This window comes from Hemiscyllium ocellatum, chromosome 30, assembly GCF_020745735.1.
Source record: "Hemiscyllium ocellatum isolate sHemOce1 chromosome 30, sHemOce1.pat.X.cur, whole genome shotgun sequence".
NCBI lineage: Eukaryota > Metazoa > Chordata > Chondrichthyes > Orectolobiformes > Hemiscylliidae > Hemiscyllium > Hemiscyllium ocellatum.
In genome coordinates this window covers 3,160,771-3,181,393 of record NC_083430.1, presented here as the reverse complement: position 1 = coordinate 3,181,393, position 20,623 = coordinate 3,160,771, and the positions used below count along the sequence as shown (strand labels likewise).

The 20,623-nt window shown below is 42.4% G+C and overlaps 1 protein-coding gene across 2 annotated transcripts in view; it reads left to right on the top strand.

Annotated features, from left to right (window-relative positions):
- LOC132830060 (interleukin-6 receptor subunit beta-like) overlaps nucleotides 1–20,623 on the top strand; it is a 151,675-nt gene that overhangs the window by 45,127 nt on the left and 85,925 nt on the right. For both annotated transcript variants that reach the window (XM_060847525.1, XM_060847526.1), the window contains exons 4-8: nucleotides 922–1,048; nucleotides 6,846–7,036; nucleotides 9,477–9,622; nucleotides 9,763–9,919; nucleotides 17,335–17,417. In XM_060847525.1, the coding sequence (XP_060703508.1) occupies nucleotides 922–1,048; nucleotides 6,846–7,036; nucleotides 9,477–9,622; nucleotides 9,763–9,919; nucleotides 17,335–17,417 (704 nt within the window). The remainder of the gene's footprint in view (nucleotides 1–921; nucleotides 1,049–6,845; nucleotides 7,037–9,476; nucleotides 9,623–9,762; nucleotides 9,920–17,334; nucleotides 17,418–20,623) is intronic.

Sequence of the window (20,623 nt, the reverse complement as noted above, 5' to 3'; positions counted from 1 at the left end):
GCCTGGAGGAAGAACGCCTCATCTTCTGCCTCGGAACACTTCAATCCCAGAGCATCAATGTGGACTTCACCAGTTTCCTAATTTCCTCTCCCCCCCTCTCCCACCTTGCCCCAGTTCCAATCTTCCAGCTCAGCATCGTCCCCATGACCTGTCCTGCCTGCCAACCTCCCTCTGACCTATCACCTTCATCCCCACCCCCATTCACCTATTGTACTCTTTGCTACCTTCTCCCCAGCTTCCCCCACTCCCCCATTTGTCTCTCCACCCTGGAGGCTCCTTGCCTCCATTCCTGATGTAGGGCTTTTGCCCAAAACGTCAATTTTCTTGCTTCTCGGTTGCTGCCTGACCTGCTGTGCTTTTCCAGCACCACTCTAATTTATGACAATTGGTTCACTTCTGGTGAGAGCAGAGAAAGGGTGGTATGGCAGACTCCTCAGAGCTGAATCTTCCCAGGCAGCAGGTTAGGATGGTATTGGATCATGCTGTGGTTCAGTGAGTTTTCTGAACGGATTTTCACTTTTGATCAACTTGCACAGAGCAACAGTTGAAGAGCCAACAACGACCATACTCACAGGTCAAAGTTCAGGAACCAATTTCATGATCTCTGACTGTCCCCTCTCAGAACTTCCTTCACTTCTCATTCTCTTTTGACCATCCTGAGATGGGTCACACTGGAGTCCATGTCACACCCTGCAATGTGCGTGGGCAGTGCCATACAGAAGATCAGTCAGCTGGTAACAAATGTGAAAATATCACCTTAAAAGGCAACATATTGCAGAAGGTTCCATCATGCAATTGATCTAGATAGAGGTGGCAACCCTTGATAGCAAGGTGACCGAATCATTCAGCCTACCTGTTCTGTTCAGGGCGTACTGTACCTTTGCAAGTGCTTCAATTTGCAACCCATGTTTCTGTTTCCAGTTCCTCCAATGAAGCCAACAAATTTAACCTGTGTAACAAGCTGGAAGGAAAAAATCAGCATGACATGCAGCTGGGATCCAGGCAGAGACCCTTACATCCGAACAATCTACACACTCCGCAGAATAAAGTGAGTTACTGGGACAATTACCACAAGCCCCCACCTATTGAAGTTAATTTGGTCACCTGGTAATAATGCCATCAACATTCTGTAAAATAACTTGACATCAATCATTTGGTGTAAATGTTGGGAATATTGTCCTGTTTGTGTTTTACTGTCTGTTGATGACTGTGTTTGCGCGCGCGTGTGTATGGTTGTTCTGTATCTGGTCAGAAATCACAACACACTAAGTTACAGTCCAACAGCTTTATTTTAAATGACAAGCTCTTTCATCCGATGAGTCCAATTAGACTACTGTACATTGCAGGATAAATTATTGCAAGAATTCTCTGACGGTAACTCATTACACGAGGTGAAGAGTAACTCTCCAGATCTTTCTGTGGGTTTAGGCGATCAAGAGGCGCAGCCTCAGATCTTCACAGCTTGCCAGCTACATGAAAGATGTTGTGAGCAACATCAATCTCTTCACATATCATTTTCAAACTTGACAAAATCATTTGACTATAAACTCCTGCAAAATTGTGAGACATTAGGAAGATCAGGAACATCTTGCAAAGTTCATTGTCATTCTTGCCTGTTTGATGGTGAACTATGAGCAGTTATCTTGACCAATGGATCCCCTAAAGAGCCTTTGAGGTTAAGACAGACGTCAAACATGGTGCATCTTCATTCCAGCTTATATCAAGCTTCCATCTTGATTTGAGTGGAGCCAAACTTCCTACTGGAGTGAAGCTTCTTGAACAAATGGACAGTGAATTATGACCAGAAAGCTCCAACATGTTGATGCTGGTACAGTAAGGGATATTAAAAGATGGAACTCGCACTCAACAATCATAAAACCAATGTCCTTCATCAGCAAACTCCTAACATATGTTCCCACACCATTGGTGATGATTTATGATGAGGGTCTGGATCAGGGAAGGATGATCTTCAGAGGGTCGGTGCAGACTCAATAGACTTGAACAGCCTCTTTCTGCACTTAGGGTTTCTCTGATTCTGATCAGTCACTTTGATGTTCATGGAAAATAATCATCTTCACCCACCAGAAAAGTCCAATGTTACCTGTCTGCTTTCGTGTATATTACTATCTCTTTAATTTGTTTACTGGTGTCTGTTACATTGTGTCTGCCTTACTGCTTGTTACTCTTTCTCTTTACTCTGCACTATTGTCTGCTACTCTGTGTATGTATTTCTATGTCTGGAATTCTTTTGGGCTGTCTGAAGTCTTGCCTACAGGTCTGAAAACCAGGGAAGAGCCACAGTGAGCCTAGTGTGGACAGACTGAAGAAATCACCAGAGGCAGGGAAGAAGCAAGAACAGTCAGCATGGTTTTGTTAAGGAGAAATCATGTTTGACCAACTCGACTGAATTTTTTTCAGAGGTGACCAGGTGTGTAGATAAGGGCAGTGCTTTTGATGTAGTCTTCCCAGACTTCAGAAGGCTTTTACTAAAATATCTCATGGGATGCTGATATCAAAGGTAAAAGCTCATGGGATTCAATGAAATTTGGCAAACTGGAGAGACAATTGGCTGAGTGGCAAGTAGCAGAGGGTGATGGTGGAGGGGTGTTTTGTGTCTGTGTTCAATGAGGTTCACTAGGAGTCAGCAATGGGCCCTTGCTATTTGTGGATTTGGACTAGAATGCAAGAGGATTGATCAATAATTTTGCAGATGATACAAAGATTGGTGGGGTGGAAAATTGTGAGGATGATAGCCGTGGACTACAAGATGATATAGATCAATGGCAAATGGAGTACAGTCTGGATAAATATGAGGTGATACACTCTGGCAGGACAAACAATGAACACATGATGAATGTAGAGGATATGTCCACTTGTCCCTTAATGTATCAGAGAAGGTGGATAAAGTAGTTAAGAAGATATATAGTGTGGTGTTTAAGTGCTGGGAGATTATGCTGGAACTGTATAAAATATTGGTTAGGCCTCAGCTAGAGTTTTGTGTGCTGTTCTAGAAGCCACAATACAAGAAGGATGTGATAATAATGGAGCAGGTGGAAAGGAGATTTACCAGGATATTGCCTGGGCTACTTATGAGGAGAGATTGGACTGGGGTTATTTTGCTTAGAGCATAGAAGATTGAGAGGGATATAATTGAGATGTATGAAATGATGAGGGTCATAGATAGGGTAGACAGAAAAGGCTTTTCCCCTTGATGGAGGGATTACTGCCAAAGGAGCATAGATTAAAGGTAAGGGACAGAAGGTTTAGAGGAGATGTGGGAAAGGGTTTTTCACCCAAAGTGTAGAGGGAATCTGGAACACATTGCTGGTAGGAGTTGTAGAGGCAGAAACTCTTGTAAAATTTCATAAGTATTTAGATGTATATTGTGATGCCATGGCTTACAAGACTATGGGCTAAGTGCTGGCAAATGTTAATGTTTTGATTGGCATGGATGGACTTAAGAGCCTTATCCTCTGCTGCAGGTCTCTATTACTGCAAGAGTCCCTCAGGCATCTAATTGGCCATCAGCAAACCTCTTGAATTGAAGTCCACAATGTGGAAGTTCCATTAACGGAGAGGTAAAACATTAAGAAGGAGAGGAAAATTACAGTATGAGAGAATGCTAGTGAGAAATATTAAAACAGATAGTGTTTGTGTAATTATTTAACAAGGAAAGGAGTTAACACAGTGAGTGTTGGATCTATAGAAAATCAGTCTAGAGTTTAAAAATAGGAAATACACCAATGACAGATTATTTAAAGTGGCAGTTTGCATCAGCCTTCATAACAGAGGATGAAAGTAATATTCTAGAAATGAAAGGGATGGAGAAACTCAAGAAAATTACAATCACAAAAGAATGGTACTGAACAAATTGTTGCACCTGTGGATGAGCAATTCCTTGGATCCTGATGGACTTCATCTTAAACTCTTAAAAATGTGGCTAGTGAGATAACCGTTGCATTGGGGTTTTAATTTTCCAAAATTCCCTAGATTCAGGGAAGGCTCCACTGGGTTGTAAAATAGTGAATGTAACTGCTTTATTCAAAAAAGGCTGGAAACAGCAGGAAATTATAAGTGCCTTGGCTTCACATCTGCTGGAAGGACAATGTTAGGGCTATTATTAGAAAGATTACAGCAAAGTATTTCAAAAAGCTCAAGCTAATCAAGTAGAGACTACATGTTTTGTGAAACTGAAATTATGTTTGAACTATTTATTGGAGTTTTTGAAGAGGTAACATGTGCTATTGGTAGAAGGAAACCAGTGGATGTAATGTACTTAGATCTTCAGAAGGCATTAGACAAGGTACCATGTCAAAGCTTGTTGCAGAAAATATAAGCTCATTGTGTAGAAGTTATGGATAGAAGCTTGGTTGGCTAACAGGAAACAAAGAGTAGGCACAAATGGGTCATCTTCTAGTTGGCAAGATGAAATGAATAGTGTGCCACAAGGGTCAGAGCTCAGGCCTCAACCTTCACAGTTTGTGTAAATCACTTAGATGAAGGGACTAATGGTATGGTTCCTAAATTTGCTGATGGCATAAAGAAATTTGGAAAATAAATTGTGAAGAAGGCATGAGGTTACTAAGGATAGAGAAACATTAAGTAAATGGGCAAAGATGTAGCAAATGGAATATAATGTGGAAAAATGTGAAATTGTCCATTTTGGCAGAAAGAATTAGAAAAAGGAGCAAATTATTGAAACTGAGATATTGCAGAGACATCAGAGTGTCCAAGTGCATGAATTATAAAAGGTTCGCATGCTGATACAATTTTCCTATAATTAGGAAAATTACTGGAATATTATTATTTATTGTGAAGGACATTGAATATAAAAGTAAGGAGGTTAAATTTCAATTATACAAGGCAACGATAAGACTACATTTGCATTACTGTGTACTGTATTGGTCACCTTAGTTAAGGAAGGATGCAAATGCATTGGAAGCAGTCAGAGAATGTGTAGCAGGCTAATCCCTGGAATAGACTACACACTCATAGCGTCATAGAGATGTACAGCACAAAAACAGACCGTTTGGTCCAACTTGTCCATGCTGATCGGATATTCTCACCTAATCTGGTCCCATTTGCCAGCACTTGACCCATATCTCTCTCAACCCTTCCTGTTCATATATCCATTCAGGTGCCTTTTAAATGCTGTAATTATACCAGCCTTCACCACTTCCTCTGGCAGCTCATTCCAAACAGACAACATCCTCTATGTGAAAAGGTTGCCCCTTAGGTTCTTTTATATATTTCCCCTCACCCTAAACCCTCTAGTTCTAGACTCCCCCATCCGAGGGAAAAGACCTTGTCTATTTATCCTATCCATGTCCCTCGTGATTTTATAAACCTCTATAAAGTCAACCCTCAGCCTCTGATGCTCCAGGAAAAACAGCCCCAGCCTATAAAGCCTCTCCCTGTAGCTCAGATCCTCGAATTCTGGCAACATCCTTGTAAATCTTTTCTAAATCCTTTCAAGTTTCACAACATCCATGTGACTGTTTCTTTGACCAGCAGCCTCAAAACTGACTGCTTGCTCTGAACAGCCAGGTCAAAACCAAAACAAACCAAACCACAGATAAGCTGAGCTGGGAGAACTGGCTACTGCCCTTTCATTCTGCAAGTGTGTTTTTTAAACACTTAACTGCCTTTTGCCTGAGACAGTATTTGTTAGCTATAATCAAATTGGCCCTAAAAACTACCCAAACGAGATACCCCAGAACCTGTGTCTTTATGACTGCTCTGAAAAACAATCAAGGACCACATAACCTTGTTAAAGGAGCAGCATCATCATGGTGGCCATAGAAACGCCTACCCGTGCCACTAATTAATGAGACTTCAGCACTATAGCTTGCTTGCATCTTGCCTGACCTTGCTCTCCGGCAGAGCCAGTCTGCTGCTGTTATAGTTGCTGAGAAACTACCTGCTCAACTGTATCCAAAACCATATACCTGTTAGAGAGGGAAATAGCTACAAGAGTCTCTGGCATCACCTGCCTGCCTCTCGTGTTAGTCACCCATCTACCTGACTGAGCCTGTGTTGCGACCACATCCCTATAACTAATGTTTATCACAGTCTATGTCCCTGAATGCTCTTCAGTGTGTTCCTATTGGCCCTACTGTTTCTTTGGTTAACCTCTTCCTTTTAATGTATTTATAAAATACCTTAGGATTCTCTGTATACCTGTTCACAAGTCCTTCTTCATGTCCCTTTTTGCTCTTCTAATTGCATTTTTAGGTTCCCTCCTGCATTTCCTATATTCCTTATGGGCCACAGATGATTTTCTGCCTTTTGATTTAGATTAGATTAGATTCCCTACCGTTTGGAAATAGGCCGTTCGGCCCAACAAGTCCACACCGACCCTCCAAAGAGTAACCCACCCAGTCCCATTTCCCTCCGACTGATGCACCTAACTCTATGGGCAATTTAGCATGGCCAATTCACCTAACCATCTTTGGACTTGTGGGAGGAAACCGGAGCACCCAGAGGAAACCCATGCAGACGAGGGGAGAATGTGCAAACACCGCACAGTTGCCCAAGGCTGGAATTGAACCTGGGACGCTGGTGCTGTGAGACAGCAGTGCTAGCCACTGTGCCGCCCCACTAAAAGTTATACACTGATATTAGTATAACTGAGATCCCAACACTGCAGCAACTGGGACCCTGATACTTTGCAATCAAGGGTTTTGATGCCACCATGACTGAGACTCTTTTTCCTTTTCCAGTCCTCAATTGTGTCTGACACCCAGGATTCTCTGAACTTATTGATCCTACATTTTCCTCTGAAGGAAATTGTCTGCCCATGCTGCCTGCTGATCTATGTCTATGTGTTTCCTCACAACCTTTAGGAATCTGGGTAAGTGTCATAATCATGGAATGGATGCAGAATGGAGTGACTGCTTTTCTCAAGATTCCCATTCCTGTACTGTGCCCCGTGACAAACTCCGTCTCTTCTCCACTGATGATATCTTTGTTCTTGCGGAGAATGAACTTGGATCCCAAGTATCTGAAGTCCTGTGCCTTGATGCAATGGATGTAGGTGAGTGAGTTTTGAAGATCTGTAAACATTGTTCTTTAATTCTCCCTCAACTGCTGATCTCTCATTTGTCATATGGTGACATTCCGTCTGTACCAATTACTCTTTCCAGCTTTCTCTGTCATTGAATATCCATTAGACAGCACAGAGCTACAGTAACTGGGATCTTGACATTACAGTGACCTGGATTTTGACACTGATACACTGACAGTAGTATAAATGAGATCCCAACACCATAGCAATTGGAACCCTGATACTTTGCAATCAAGGGCATTGACGCTACAGTGGCTGAGATCATGCATTTTGTAATTTAGACCCATCACACCAGCACCACAATACCTGGGACCCCAATAGCAAACTATCTGGTACTCCAACACTACAGTATCAGGCATTCTGATGCATTAACACAGACCCGGACACTGCATTAATACAGACCCCAACACTGCGTTTACACATATTGACACTAAAAAATCTGTTATCTGATTCTGTATCATCTGGGTTTATGACACTCCGCTCTCTGGGACCATGACACCACAGTAACTGATACCTGATGCGATAGCATTTGTGACAACCTGACAGCATCACATTTCGGTAACACCAGGTGAGTGCGGCAATTGGCACCCATCAGCCTGACACAACATTAACTGGGGGTTGATACTAAAGTATCAGGTAGTCTAACACTAAGGTTTCTGAGACTACAATAACATGGACTCTGCCACTATAGTAACACAGACCCTGGCACTGTATTAACACAGACTCTAACACGGCATTAACACAGACTCTAACATGGCATTAACACAGACCCTGACACTGCAATAACACACACCCTGACACTGCATTAATATAGACCCAGACACTGCATTATCACAGACTTTAACACTGTATTAACACAGACCCCGACACTGTATTAACACAGATCCTGACACTGCTTTAACATAGACCCCAACACTGCGTTAACACAGACCCGACACTGCATTAACACAGACCCCGAAGCTGCATCAACAGAGACCCCGACACTGCATCAACACAGACCTTGATGCTGCAGTAACTGGAACCCTGACAGTTCTAGAATCTTGATACGATAGGAACTGGGAACCTAACATAACTGGAATACTGACTGTACAGAATATGGGACTCCAACATTACAGTAACTGGGACCTAAAACTACAGTGACTGAGGCACTTTACTACAATAATAAGGATGCTAACACTATTATCACTGGGATTCTAATGCTCCAGTCATTGGGACACACGACACTAAGTAGCAGACACTATAGCAGCATAGTATCTGGGATGTCACTATTCTGTCTGTGCAACAATACAGACCCTGACACAACAGTAACTGTATTGTGTAGAGTCATAGAATCATAGAGATGTACAGCATGGAAACTGACCCTTCGATCCAACCCGTCCATGCCGACCAGTTATCCCAACCCAATCTAGTCCCACCTGCCAGCATCTGACCCATATCTCTCCAAACGCTTCCTATTCATATACCCATCCAAATGCCTTTTAAATGTTACAATTGTACCAGCCTCCACCACTTCCTCTGGCAGCTCATTCCATACACGTACCACCCTCTGTGAGAAAAAGTTGCCACTTAGGTCTCTTTTATATCTTTCCCTTCTTACCCTAAACCTATGCCCTCTAGTTCTGGACTCCCCCCACCCCAGGGAAAAGACTCTGTCTATTTATCTTATCAATGCCCCTCATAATTTTGTAAATCTCTATAAGGTCACATTATCTTTCTGATAGGAAGGAGAGCAGAATTGCACACAATATTCCAACAGTGGCCTGACCAATGTCCTGTACAGCCGCAACATGACCTCCCGACTCCTATATTCAATACTCTGACCAATAAAGGAAAGCATACCAAACACCTTCTTCACTATCCTATCTACCTGCGATTCCACTTTCAAGGAGCTATGAACCTACACTCCAAGGTCTCTTTGTTAAGCAACACTCCCTAGGACCTTACCATTAAGTGTATAAGTCCTGCTAAAATTTGCTTTCCCAAAATGCAGCACCTCGCATTTATCTGAATTAAACTCCATCTGCCACTTCTTAGCCCATTGGCCCATCTGATCAAGATCCTGTTGTAATCTGAGGTAACCTTCTTTGCTGTCCACTACGGCACATGCATCCCAACATTACAGTATGTGGGTCTCCCATTGTAGCTGGGTGCCTGACACTACAGTATCTGGAACCTCAATGCTACAGTATCGAGGTTTGGGTGATGAAACCCTGAGAATACAGTAATGGCAATCGGAAAATCACAGCATCTGGGTCATTGATGAATCTCTCAAGCTTGACTTTATCAGATCTTTTCTCTAAGTTTTTATGATACTGTAATTGAGAAATTTTGTACCTCAGCTGCCAATGCTAGTCTGTATTTCTCTGAAATTTTTATCCTGACTATTGCTTCCTCTTTGTTTTCACATTAGTGAAGCTAGAGCAGCCTGTCTATCCCATCATACAAGCAGATCAACAAAACAGCCACTGTCTGATTATAAGCTGGACAATGAATATTAAACGGCAAATTAAATGCCAGTTGCAGTACAGAGAACATGGAGAGTCTGCCTGGAGACAGGTTAGTGCTAACCATATTGGGTTTTGGCCTGGGAACATGTCAGGTGGAAGTCAGCTTCTGGCAATAATTAAGGGTGGCACTTCATTGAACTGTGGGGACTTTTGTACGGTGCTTTAAACTCCTCACTTTTATTTTCACAGATGGTGGCTGTCATCAACCAACTGCAGAAAGAGGCGCGCCTGTGCCAGTTGTCACCAGGCACTGAGTACCTAATCCGTCTACGCTGTATGTTACATGATACAACTCGATACTGGAGTGACTGGAGCGCAGAATACTCTGGACGCACTGCAGAAAGCCGTATGTGCCGCAACCATCGCAGATAAGGCTATTCCTTTAGTATAGGCAACATATGTTCACTGAAAAATCGTAGATGTACCTGGGACCTTTGAGTATGCTCACCAGAGTATCACACTGAAAATCAAGACCTGTGAGAGTCATTACAAAAGTTAAACAATTTTATAAAAGCACACAAGATTTCCCTATTTACTTTCAGGGCCAAATTGCCAGAAAGCATGGACCATGTCTTTGTACTCAACAAGACTTATTATTACAAATAAATAGATTCCAGCTATTAGATAAATAATGATGAATAATTGACATATCACTTAACTAATTAAAACTCTAAAACCCCTGTAAACTCCCTCTCTACACAAGTAAACATACAACAGACACACAAAACAAAGGGGTGGAAGCAAACAAATGGAGGGGAAGAATGGGAAGGAAGTTCAGGCTGCCAGTCTAGTGTCCATGTAGGCTCAGCCAGGTAAGGACAGCAGTTTCCTTCCAAGGACAAAGAATAAAGAAAATTTACAGCCCAGGTCCGTAAATGAACTATAATGAATCAAATGGGTTTATCTGACAATCAACAGTGGGTTAATGGTCATCGTTTGACTCTTAATTCAAGGTTTTTAACTGAATTCAAATTCAATGATAAGCTATCATTACCTGTGTCTCTGGTGCCAAATATGATTGTATCCCCATAACATTTCAGAATACCAATACATCATCTCCCACTTGAAATGTTCTATCTACTGAATGTTTGTCTGCCTATTTTTTTTTGTTTTCATGCATGAAACTTTTAAATGCTCTTGTACTTCCCAACTTGGTCCAGTCCAGTACAAGAATTTGTGTTGGGTTGCCAAGAAAAGAGGAACAAGTCCGCAATCTTGTGAAATATCTGGCCTTGTTTCTTCTTATATGGTGACTATACAGTTGCAAGTTGAGAACTCTGCAGCAACAGCTTTAATCCTTTTTTTTATATATTTTGACTTGATCCTCCCTGTGACATACTCCCAAGCTGCTCCCCATATCTGAACCGCAAGGTTTAAGCAACAGTCTGTTCACCACATAATCTAATTTCTGCTTTGGACTGACTTCCTTCATTTCAACTGCACCTGCAAATCAGCTTTTTGCAAATTTAATCCTTGTTACTGCTGTAGCTTAATCACACAATTTTCAATAAACTTCCCAAATCCCATCTTTTTGATTCTTCTCAAACAGAATCATACAAACAAATAATAATAATAATAATAATAATAATATGTAAGTGGCCTAGAGTGTTGAATAGAACATAGAACTTTACAGCACAGTACAGGCCCTTTGGCCCTTGATGTTGCACCACCCTGAGGAACCAATCTGAAGCCCATCTGACCTACCCTATTCTATTCTCATCCTTATGCCTATCCAATGACCATTTAAATGCCCTTAAATTTTGCGAGTGTACTACTGTTGCAGGCAGTGCATTCCACGCCCCTATTACTCTCTGAGTAAAGAAACTTCCTCTGACATCTGTCCGATATCTATCACCCCTCAATTTAAAGCTATGCCCCCTCATGCTAACCATCGCCACCTGAGAAAAAGGCTCTCACTGTCCAATCTGTCTAACCGTCTGATTATCTTACATGTCTCATTTAAGTCACCTCTCAACCTTTTTCTCTCCAACGAAAACAGCCTCAAGTTCCTCTGCCTTTCCTCATAAGACCTTCCCTCCACACCAGGCAACATCCTAGTAAATCACGTCCGAAACCTTTCCAAAGCTTCCACATTGTTCCTATAATGCAGTGACCAGTACTGTACGCAAAACTCAAAGTGTGGCCGCACCTGAGTTTTTTTTACAGGTACAGCATGACCTCATGGTTCTGAAACCCAATTCCTCTACTAATAAAAGCTAGCACACTGTACGCCTTCTGAACAACCCAATCAATCTGGGTGCAACTCTCAGGGATCTATGTAGCTGGACATCAAGATCTCTCTGCTCATTTACACTACTAAGAATCTTACCATTAGCCTAGTACTCTGCATTCCTGTTACTCCTTCCAAAGTGAATCGCCTCACACTTTTCTGCATTAAACCCCATTTGCCACATCTCAGCCCAGCTCTGCAGTTTATTTATGTCCCTCTGTAACCTACAACATCCTTCATCATTATCCACAACTTTATCGACCTTAGTGTTGTCTGCAAATTTACTAAGCCACCCTTCTCTGCCCTCATCCATTATAAAATGATCAACAACAGTCGACCCAAAACAGATCCTTGTCGTACACCACCAGGTGAATATTTCCCATCAACCATCAACCTCTGTCTTCTTTCAGCTAGCTAATTTCTGATCCAAACTGCTAAATCCCCCTCAATCTCATGCCTCCATACTTTGTGCAATAGCCTTGGGGAATCTTATCAAACGTCTTACTGAAATCTATGTATACCACATCAACCGCTTTACCCTCATCCACCTGTTTGGCCACCTTCTCAAAGAACTCAATAAGTTGACTATCCCTAGTTAAATTATTCCTTTCTAGATGATTATAAATCGTATCTCTTCTAACCCTTTCCAACACTTTACCCACAACCGAAGTAAGGCTCACTGGTCTATAATTTTCAGGGTTGTCCCAACTCCCCTTCTTGAAAAAGGGGACAAATTTGCTATTCCCCCAGTTTTCTTGTACTATTCCTGTAGAATAGCATGGGTACAGCTTGGAGTTAAATCCAGAATCAAACTCTATATACACTGTCCCCATGAAACACATCCTGGTCAGTACAGCACAGGTTACATACAGGATAAAGTTCTTGTTCCAGTATCTCCATCAAACACTCCAAGGACAGACACAACATGGGGTTAGTTGCAGGGTAAAGCTCAGTCTGCTCTTTTAAATTATGAGTAAAGGTCTCTCTGCACTGTCCTCATGAGACTGACCCCATGAGAAATCAGAGTTAATGTTTGAATTGCTCCCAGGAGAGGTACAGCACAAGGTTTATAATTAAGAAGTGTTCATAAAAAATAATTTTAGAAGAGATATTAGAGGAAGTGGGGGAACATTTTAGACACCTTGACTATAACCTTTGAGTTTCCTGGATATAAGAGCTGTCCTCTGGATTGGAAAATGTCATCTATCACTCCATTTTTGAAAAAGGGTGAAAGAGGAAAACTGGGCAATTACAAGCCAGTTAGGCTGACATCAATGCTGGGGAAGGTTCTGGAGTCTATAATGAAGGATATGGTAATTAAACACCTTTTAACTTTTCAGATAATCAGGGAGAGCCAGCCTGGAGGCATGAAAGATAGGTCATGCCTGACAAACGTCATTGAACATTTTGAAAAGGTGACTAAGGTGACTAACAGGGGAATGTCTATGGATGCTGTTTCCATGGAGTTCCAGAAGGTATTTGATAGTCCCATGTAAGTGACTATTTACTGAGGTAGATGCCCACAGAATTGTGGGCAAATTACTGACCTGTGGGTATTTGGTTGAGTGGTTGAGTGGCTGACAACAGAAAGTAGGGATAGTAGTTAAGTAGGAGAAAGTGAGGACTGCAGATGCTGGAGATCAGAGCTGAAAATGTATTGCTGGAAAAGCGCAGCAGGTCAGGCAGCATCCAAGGAGCAGGAGAATCGACATTTTGGGCATGAGCCCTTCTTCCTGAAAAAGGGCTCATGCCCGAAACATCGATAATAGTTAAGTACTCAAATTGGCAGGATGCAACCACTGGCGTCTTACAAGGATCAGCGTTAAGGCCTCATAATTCACATTATTTATTAACAACTTGAATAATAGCATAGAATATCATATATCCAAAATTACGATAGCACAAAATTACGAAGGGATATCAATTGACAAAGTGAATGGCAAATGGAGTTCTATTTAAGCAAGTGATCCATTTTAACTTGAAAAGGATTGATCAGTATACTTTCTGGATGGTAGGATGTTAAATACACGGAATGTCCATAGAGATTTAGAGGTTCAGGTCAATAGATCTTAAAATGTTACAAACAGGTAGAGAAAATAATCAAGAAAGCTAATGGAATGCTGGTCTTTATGTCTAGAGGAAAAGAGTACACAAGGATGCAGAAATTATGCAGCAGTTATACAAAACTCTGAGCACACCCTAGTTGGTGTATTGTGAGCAGATCTGGACACCTCACCTTAGGAAGGATATATTGGCCTTGGAGGGAGTACAGTGTACGTATATAAGAATGATAGGTCATGAGGACAGATTATACAATTAGGCCTATATTTTCTGGAATTTAGAAGGAAAGGGGTGATCTGATCGAAGTATTCAGGTCAATATAGGATGGATAAAGATAGCTGTTTCCACTGGTTGATGATTCTAGAATTATTTTCTAGACATAGTCTGAAACTTAAGGCCAGAACCTTCAGGAGCCATGTTAGGAAGCATAGAACATAGAAAAATACAGCGCAGTACAGGCCCTTCAGCCCTCAATGTTGCGCCGACCAAATCCTACCTAACCTACACTAGCCCAATAACTTCCAAATGCCTATCCAATGCCCGCTTAAATGACCATAAAGAGGGAGAGTTCACCACTGCTACTGGCAGGGCATTCCATGAACTCACAACCCGTTGTGTAAAGAATCTACCCTTAACATCTGTCCTATACCTTCCACCCCTTAATTTAAAGCTGTGTCCCCTTGTAACAGCTGACTCCATTAGCGGTAAAAGGTTCTCAGTGTCTACCCTATCTAAACCCCTAATCATCTTGTACACCTCTATCAAATCTCCCCTAAACCTTCTTTTCTCCAATGAGAACAGCCCCAAGTGCCTCAGTCTTTCCTCATACGATTTTCCTACCATACCAGGCAACATCCTGGTAAACCTCCTCTGCACTCGTTCCAATGCCTCCACATCCTTCCTATAGTATGGCGACCAAAACTGCACACAGTACTCCAGATGAGGCCGCACCAGAGTCTTATACAACTGCAACATGACCTCAGGACTCCGGAACTCAATTCCTCTGCCAATAAAGCCCAGTACACCATATGCCTTCCTCACAGCATTATTTACCTGGGTGGCAACTGTACATGGACACCAAGATCCCTCTGCTCATCCACACTACCAAGTAGCCTACCATTAGCCCAGTAATCCATCTTCTTGTTACTCCTACCAAAGTGAATGACTTCACACTTAGCTACATTGAATTCCATTTGCCACCTTTCTGCCCAGCTTTGCAACTTGTCTATATCCCACTGTAACCTGCCACATCCTTCCTCACTATCCACAACTCCACCGACTTTTGTGTCATCCACAAACTTACTCACCCAGCTTTCAAGCCCCTCCTCTAGATCATTTATAAAGATAACAAAAAGCAATGGTCCCAAAACAGATCCTTGAGGTACACCGCTAGTAACTGCACTCCAAGATGAACCTATACCATCAACTACTACCCTCTGTCTCCTTCCAGCCAGCCAATTTCTAATCCAAACCTCTAATGCACCCTCAATGCCATACCTCCGTAGTTTTTGCATTAGCCTACCATGGGGTACCTTATCGAACGCCTTGCTAAAATCCATATACACAACATCTACTGCTTTACCCTCGTCCACCTCCTTAGTCACCTGCTCAAAGAACTCAATAAGGTTTGTGCGGCACGACCTGCCCTTCACAAAACCATGCTGGCTATCCTTGATCACGTTATTCCTGTCCAGATGTTCATAAATCTTATCCCTTACAATTCTCTCTAAGACTTTGCCCACCACAGAAGTCAGACTCACTGGCCTATAGTTACTCGGGCTATCCCTACTCCCCTTCTTGAACAAGGGGACCACATTCGCCATCCTCCAGTCTTCTGGTACTATTCCCGTTGACAATGACAACATAAAAATCCAGGCCAATGGCTCTGCTATCTCCTCCCTAGCTTCCCAGAGGATCCTAGGATAAATGCCATCAGGCCCAGGAGACTTATCTATTTTCATCCTTTCCAGTATTCCCAAAACCTCTTCCCTACATACTTCAATGCCATCCATTCTAATCACTTGTGACTCAATATTCACACCAGCAACAGTGTCCTGTTCCTGAGTGAATACTGACGAAAAGTATTGATTTAGTGTCTCTCCAATCTCCTCCGCCTCCACGCACAACTTCCCACTACTATCCTTGACTGGACCGATACCTACCCTAGTCATCCTTTTATTCCTGACATACCTATAGAAAGCCTTTGGATTTTCCCTAATCCTACCAGCTAAGGACTTTTCATGTCCCCTTCTCGCTGCTCTTAGCTCTCTCTTTAGATCCTTCCTGGCTACCTTATAACTCTCAATCGCCCCAACTGAACCTTCACGCCTCATCTTTACATATGCCGCCTTCTTCCCTTTCACAAGGGATTCCAATTCCTTATTAAACCACGGCTCCCTCACAAGACCCTTTACTCCATGCCTGACTGGTACATACTTATCAAGGACACTCAGTAGCTGTTCCTTGAACAATCTCCACATATCATTAGTATTCTTCTCTTGAAGCCTGTTTTTCCAATCCACACATCCTAAGTCATGCCTCACCGCATCATAATTTCCCTGCCCCCAGCTATAACTCTTGCCCTGCAGTGCACACTTATCCCTCTCCATCACTAAAGTAAAAGTCACCGAGTTGTGGTCACTGTCCCCGAAGTGCTCACCTACGTCCAAGTCTAACACCTGGCCTGGTTCATTACCTAGAACCAAATCCAGTATAGCCTCACCTCTTGTTGGCCTGTCTACATATTGTGTCAGGAAACCCTCCTGCACACATTGGACAAACACCAACCCATCTAACGACCTCGAGCTATAGCTTTCCCAGTCAATATCTGGGAAGTTAAAGTCTCCCATAACAACCACCCTGCTACTTGCACTCTTCTCCTGAATCATCCTCGCAATACTATCCTCTACTTCTCTCGGACTATTAGGAGGCCTGTAGAAAACACCTAACAGGGTGACTTCTATACACAAAGGATGTGTAAAACTATCTTCAGTTGATGCGAGATCAGTTGTTAGTTTTAAATCTGAGGTAGATCAATTTTTGTTAAAGCAAAGATATTAAGGGATGTGGACAAAGGCAGGTAATTGGGGTTAGGCCACAGATCAGCCATGATCTCACTGAATAGAGGAACAGATCTTATGTGCTGTCTATTCCTCTTCCTATATTCCGAGACATTTCCCTTTCTACTGTCTTATCAAACACTTCCAGGTATAGCATGCAGTGAGATTCAGAGTAAAGCTCCCTCTACACCATCTGCATCAAACACTCCAGGTGATTAACAGAAAGGTTCACTTACGTTATAAATCTGTCTCTATATTGTCCATTACATGAATGCACAGGAAGCAACATGTTTTAGATAAGAGTATTGCTCCCATTACAGATTCACATCAACAATATCCAAAACGGGCACAGCACAGATCCATGACACAGGAAAATCTTCATTAAACCTTGCTTACAATTTTCTGTTGTAGCTCCTGTAGGGATACCTGAAGTCTGGTGGCATTTTGAAGGTCCTGTTCAAGATGAAAACATGTACCTTCGAATGTTTTGGAAAGTGAGTAACTTGGAGAGAGAATTTATTCATTTTATGCTGTTGTAGATGCCTATGTTGATTACAGGGACTGTGGAAAATCAGTCTTGAGATGTGACATGAGCTCAGTAAGGCTATGACTGATCTGGTTGGATCATCACATTACTGCGAAACTACCACATTACTGCCCCCACCCCAAAAAAATTGACCCTGCTCACTGTCAAAAAGCTAACCTGCTCAGCCTTTGAGAAACCTGCTTCCACCTCCATCTGTGTACCAAAAAATGTTCTGAGGAGCTTGAACATTGTTGGAGTTGCATCATTCATGCAAGTGAAGAGTATTCTATTACGCCCCTGAGTTGTGTTCTCAACCTTTTGAGAGTTAGGAAGTTAGCTACTCAACAAAAAATTCCTAGCTGCTGACTTGCTCTTGGTGTATTTATAAATATATTTATATTAAGTGAGGTTAAAATAAGTGGCTGCTGAGATATTGGCTACATTGGTTGCCACTTTGCAAAATTCCTTATTTTCTGGAAAGGTGCCATCAGATCGGGAAATAATGAATGTAAGTCTTGTATTCAAGAAAGAAGTAACACAGAAATCAGGAAGCTGCAGGTCAGTTAGCCTAGCATCTATCAAATGTAGGACTTCAAGAAGGCATTCAATAAGATGCCATACCAATGAGTATTGCATAATATAAGAGTTAATTTGCTGGGTCAACATATTAGCATGGGTAGATATTGGTTGGTGAATTGAAAATATAGGGATGAATCTTCCATTTTAAAACCTAAATCCATGCTGCAGTGAACCTTTTGGATGGATTTGTGCTCAAGTTCACCTCATTAATTGCCCACCACATCCCAAGGAGTTTGATTTCTACCCCATCTCACCAGGTTCTGTTTCCACAACAACCCAGCTCTCAGTAGATATCCCAGAATTTATTGGTGTCCTTTGCTTTTACACCATCTTTAAAAACCCGCTGTGCACTTGGAAAGGCACCCAACGTCTGTGAGAAGATTTGTAGCTCGGGTGCTCGTTGGAAAAGCACTATCAGTCCAGAGCTGTCCTACATGGTTTCTTACATTGGTTTCAGACAAGATGGACAGGGGAAATTGGTTCTCCACAATGTGGGCAGGGTCCTGCTGAATGGGAGCCATGACACCAGACTATCTCAGCCTGCTCTGAGGTATTCACCCAGATTAAAACAGTCTCAGCTGGCTGGAGGAACACTCAGTGCTATAGGAAGAAGGTTAATCATTCTCTCCGTTCTGCCTCCAGAAGGTTCATCTTCTCTCCTTTCATGTGAGACGTCACACTCACTTTGTGTCTGCTACTGAATCCATCTTCCAGCAAGGCCCATGTTCTACAACTCTCTCTATTGTCACAAACTACTTCCCAAATTAATCTCCCCCCTCCCAAACTCCAATACTACTAACTGTGCTGCCTGCTGCCTACCGCCTCACTCAGGATACCTTCCCAAACAGTAACAGCTGGGAGGGTAGTTGAGGCAGGAAACCTCACAACCTTTAAAAGGTAGTGGGACAAGGACTTGAAATGGCATAACATTCAAGGCTACGACCTAGAACTGGAAAGTGGGCAGATTTGTGTAGCTTTGGCAATATAGACTTGACCAGCCGAAGGGCCTCTCCTGTACTACATAATTCTATTTCAACTCCCACCATACCTGCCTCTGTTTCATTCCAGGAGAGGAAAATGTCCATTAAGGGGAAGAAAGAGTCAAGATGGGTGTGTGCTGCCTGAGATTTGACTCTTCATCCTTTATGAGGTTAGGATCTGACTACCTGAAGCAGGTTCTGAACAAATATTGAAGGCATATTGTGCAGGGATCTCCTGAGAAAACTCTATCTCCCTTGACTTGACTGAGGCTTGCTGATAACTATGAGGAGCTTTCAGCTTTTGTGTCTGCACTAAACAGCAAGGCAATATCATTAATCTGGTATTCCTGACTAAGGATGAAAAGTGCAAAAATGCAAGGCAGTAAATCAATGAACATCCAGGTAGGCCCAGAGTGATTGGGTGCTGTTTTGGTGAGTGAAGAGTCTGGAGATACAGCAAAGTCCAGTCAATGAACTGAGCAAATGTTTCTGAGCACACAGTATCCTTGCTGCAGCATTACAATGAGTGTTACTGGGACAGCCTGAAGTGCAGCATTGATTTAGATTACTTAGTGTGGAAACAGGCCCTTTGGTCCAACAAGTCCACACCAACCCTCCGAAGAGTATCCCATCCAAATCCTACATTTACCCTTTCACCTAACATTCCGGGCAATTTAGCATGGCCAATTAACCTAACCTAACCTGCACATCTTTGTGACTGTGGGAGGAAACTGGAGCACCCGGAGGAAACCCACGCAGACACGGGGAGAATGTGCAAACTCCACACAGAGGCATCAGTGCTAACCACCGTGCCACTTGTGATGTGCACAAGTATACAGTAAGTGGACTAGATGCGTCGTGAGGATTTTTAGAAGCTGGCACATGCCAGACTTCAATGTGGGGTGTGTGTGGTCAGTGGCTGTGGAATGTGCCAGAGATGTTGCAGCCCAGAATTCATTTGGAACGCATTGTGAGCTGACTCCACCAAATATTTACTCCTGTGTCCTGCCTTCCTGCTGTCTAGCTTGTTTGATGAGTTTGATAAAATTGAAGTGTGCCCATTAATGAGGTGACTTGTGGCATTAACAAGACATTTAACAATCAATAACAATGGTCAAATGGCAAATAACTGCTGCCAAAACAGAATCTTTCCCATTGGTTGTAAAAAGTATAAAAGATGGTGTGTATTGCTTCTGATATTAGGTTGGTTTTGCTGGACTTTCTGTTCAATTCTGCCAAGTATCCCACCACTGGCTACCCTGCTCAGGCCCTTAAGATTCCACCCAGCAAATGAATTAATGTGTCATTTTCAGTTTGTGAAACTTTAACTAGTCAGATACCACAACGGTCAGTGCTGGGACCTCAACTATTTGCAATCCATTTCAATGTCATAGAATCCCTCTGACTCATAATTATAATTCATGGAGTTGTAGAGCTGTACGTACAGAAACAGATCCTTCAGTCCAAGTTTGTCCATGCTGACCAGATACCAAAATTAATCTAGTCTCATTTGCCAGCATTTGGCCCATGACCCTCTAGTTCCACCACAGAATACACCAGATGGCCTCCTTTTTTAAAGACCGCAATTTCCCCATCCACATGGTTGATGATTCCC